Below are 3484 nucleotides of genomic sequence, written 5' to 3'. Positions count from 1 at the left end.
GGTGATCCTAACATATGTACAAAAAGCAATATTATTTAAAGCCACTTTTAAATGAAAAAACATCTGTGAAATCATTAAAACATATTTTTTGATGGATACAAGTTATTTTAAAAAGTTATAATTGCCAGTATAAAAGTAAAAATCATTAGCTAAAATATTTTCATACTGAAGTAAGTAGACACCAATGGTGATACTATAAAATACAAAACCTTTTAAGATTTGGTTGCACCTTATGTTTTTCTTCATATATATGTAGCATTTTCACATGTAGTAAGCATGCAGTTCTTCATTGTGTATTATTGTGCTTTAAAATGTATGCAATGTTATTATCTATGCATCACAAGCATCATAAATTATAGTTTATTCACTCGTATTCCTAAAATTGTTTTCAATACTTTATTATTATAAATTATAACATTGAATATCTTAATCATCAAAGCATTTTTTAACATGCCATATTATTTAGTGTTCCCTGAAGAAAATGAATAGGTATATAGATATATTTTTTAAAGTAAATAATTGATATGCACTTATACAATTACTAAAATATCCATGACTAAGAACTATATATGCATATCAGAAGGCAACATTTTATGAAATGAACTATAATGGAAAAGTGGGAACATTTCTTGATATCAAAATTAAATTGAGCGTTTTCATTGAGCTACTGCAAGACCTTCGCAGAGCCAAGCAGTAGCCAGCATTTTAATTAATACATGAAGGTTTATGGAAAATAGATGAATAAGGAAAGGTGTCAGAAACATAATTATGTAACAAGTTTTGTTTTTTTATGCCCAACCAGACTATACCTCAAATACTGAAACAAACACACAAAAAATAAAACAAAGGAAAATAAATTATAACATAGTAACTGAAAATAACAGACTATTATAATAGGTGGCAAATATTCGTTTAATTGTAATACAATAACAGATTTCTAACCCTTTGAACTCCTTTAAGTGGTATTCTGTAAAACACAGGTTCCCAACCCCAGGCCATGAACTGCTACCTGTCCATGGTCTGTTGGGAAACTGGCTGCACAGCACGAGGTGAGGGCAGGCGAGCCAGCCTTACTGTCTGAGCTCCGCCTCCTCTCATATCCGGGGCAGCATTAGATTGTCATAGGAGCAAGAACCCTGTTGTGAACTGTGTATGTGAGAGATCTAGGTACAGAGCTCCTTATGAGAATCTAATGCCAGATAATCTGAGGCAGAACAGTTTTATTCCGAAATCATTCCCCTTCACCCCACCAACCATGGAAAATTGTCTTTCACCGAACTGGTTCCTGGTGGCAGAAAGCTTGAGGACCACTGCTATAAAAGTTTTCCCAATTTCTGAATATCATTTCAAGTAAATAGTATTTAAATAAGCCACTTGTTGTTGTTGTTGTTGTTGTTGCTGAGACGGAGTCTCGCTGTGTCGCCCAGGCTGGAGTGCAGTGGCGTGATCTCGGCTCACTGCAAGCTCCGCCTCCGGGGTTCACGTCATTCTCCTGCCTCAGCCTCCCGAGTAGCTGGGACTACAGGCGCCGCCACCACGCCCAGCTAATTTTGTTTTGTGTTTTAGTAGAGACGGGGTTTCACCGTGTTAGCCAGGATGGTCTCGATCTCCTGACCTTGTGATCCGCCTGCCTCAGCCTCCCAAAGTGCTGGGAATATAGGTGTGAACTACTGCCCCGGCCTTAAATAGGCCACATTTTGATCAGCTTTGTTTCCGCTCTAATTGGGGATTAAAATTTTTTTTTTCTCTTATCTCCTTTCCCCAATTAAGAGGGAATTATAATGCACTGAATTTTAATTGGTAATTGCCTCTTTCTTGTATGTGTTTGAAATCCCCAATTTTACTGCATCTTAACTGACATTGCGGTTCCCTATTTTATTTAAATTGTTACAAATTAAGTATGACATACAGAAATGTAGATACAGAGGCCGGGCGCGGTGGCTCACACCTGTAATGCCACCATTTTGGGAGGCTGAGGTGGGTGGATCACGAGGTCAGGAGTTGGAAACCAGCCTGGACAATATGATGAAACCCCGTCTCTACTAAAATACAAAATTAGCCGGGCATGGTGGTGCATGCCTGTAGTCCCAGCCACTAGGAAGGCTGAGGTGGAAGAATCGCTTGAATCTGGGAAGCAGAGGTGGCAGTGAGCTGAGATTGCACCATTGCACTCCAGCCTAGACAACAGAGTGAGACTCCCCCTTAATAAAAAAAAAAAAAAAAAAAAAAAAAAAAAAGAAAGAAAGCAATTTTATTTTTAATTTAATTTATATTTACTTTTTTATTAATGCAAAACTGATCTTACAGACATACCTGATAGGAGATTTCCTATTGTCTGGGTCTGTGGCAGACACCACGCCTACAAATGATCCTTGTGGGGTTTCTTCAAAAATTTCAAATATGTAATACGGAAGGAAGAAAAGAGGAGGCTCATCAACATCTTCCACCTGAATCTTAATGAAAGTGGTGGAAGCTTCAGTGTGGTATTTCATGAGCTTCTCATCAACATGATGGTTTTTAACTTTTGCTCTAATACCATAGTGGTTCTGGTGCTCAAAATTCACTTTCTGCAAAGAAATACAATGTACACAGAAGAAATGGCTTTAGTAACCCAAGATACTACTTAGAAAAAAAGTTTTACCTGTTAAAGTAAGTCTCAGTGGCCTTTCAGTTACCTTTTCTTTTATGTACATGGATCTCTCTGATATAATTGTTAATCAGGCATAAAACATCTGTGTGTATATTGTCAGTTACCTATTTTAGTTTGGAGATAAAATTATACTTTTGAGGGCATAAACATCTAAGGAAACTGAGAATTAATTTCCTAGTATTTAAGATATTTTCCAAAAGTTTTCTTTTAATAGAATTAAAACAATGTTCTGCATATAATTCAAAAGCTCTGTAATAACTATATCATCTCTAAAATCCTTTTCTCCATAAAATAGAAATTACAGGTTCTCATTTCAATTATTTAATGAGTTAAAAATTAACCAGCTACACAAAATAGGATATGTTTTAATTTTGCATTATTCTGCAAGGCAAATAATTTTAACATATCTACCTTTTTTAATATAACTATTCCTTCTTGAGTTTCATGATTAGTAATAATGTCAAATGTCTGTGAATCATCCTCTTCAATGCTATAATCCATTTCTGCGTTCTCTCCTATGTCATTATCATATGCCGTGATTGTTCCTATAGAAGTCCCAGTGGGTGCAGATTCAGAGACTGTCAGGCGGTATAAACCTTTAAAAACAAAATTTGAGATATTTTTGGTAAATACTTAACATGGAAAACTTGCAATTATAGCATTCTTTATTTATGATCTCTAGGGAATCCCATACCTACCTTTCCCAGTTGCTTGTTCTTAATCTTTCTTTTTTCTTTCTCTTTTTTCTTTCTTTTTTTCTTCCTTCCTTCCTTCCTTCCTTCCTTCCTTCCTTCCTTCCTTCCTTCCTTCCTTCCTTCCTTCCTTCCTTCTTTC

General features: G+C 35.9%; 1 protein-coding gene across 1 annotated transcript in view; it reads right to left on the bottom strand.

Moving 5' to 3' along the window:
- CDH19 (cadherin 19) overlaps positions 1 to 3484 on the bottom strand; it is a 109592-nt gene that overhangs the window by 41695 nt on the left and 64413 nt on the right. Inside the window, exons 6-7 of the mRNA XM_017867056.1 lie at positions 3062 to 3246; positions 2314 to 2567 (exon numbers count right to left, since the gene is read on the bottom strand). Coding sequence (XP_017722545.1) covers positions 2314 to 2567; positions 3062 to 3246 — 439 coding nt within the window. The remainder of the gene's footprint in view (positions 1 to 2313; positions 2568 to 3061; positions 3247 to 3484) is intronic.

Source organism: Rhinopithecus bieti, unplaced genomic scaffold, assembly GCF_001698545.2.
Source record: "Rhinopithecus bieti isolate Rb0 unplaced genomic scaffold, ASM169854v2 scaffold_2272, whole genome shotgun sequence".
In the NCBI taxonomy this organism is placed as follows: domain Eukaryota; kingdom Metazoa; phylum Chordata; class Mammalia; order Primates; family Cercopithecidae; genus Rhinopithecus; species Rhinopithecus bieti.
The sequence above is the reverse complement of the archived record's forward strand: the minus strand, read 5'-3'. Positions and strand labels throughout refer to the sequence as shown.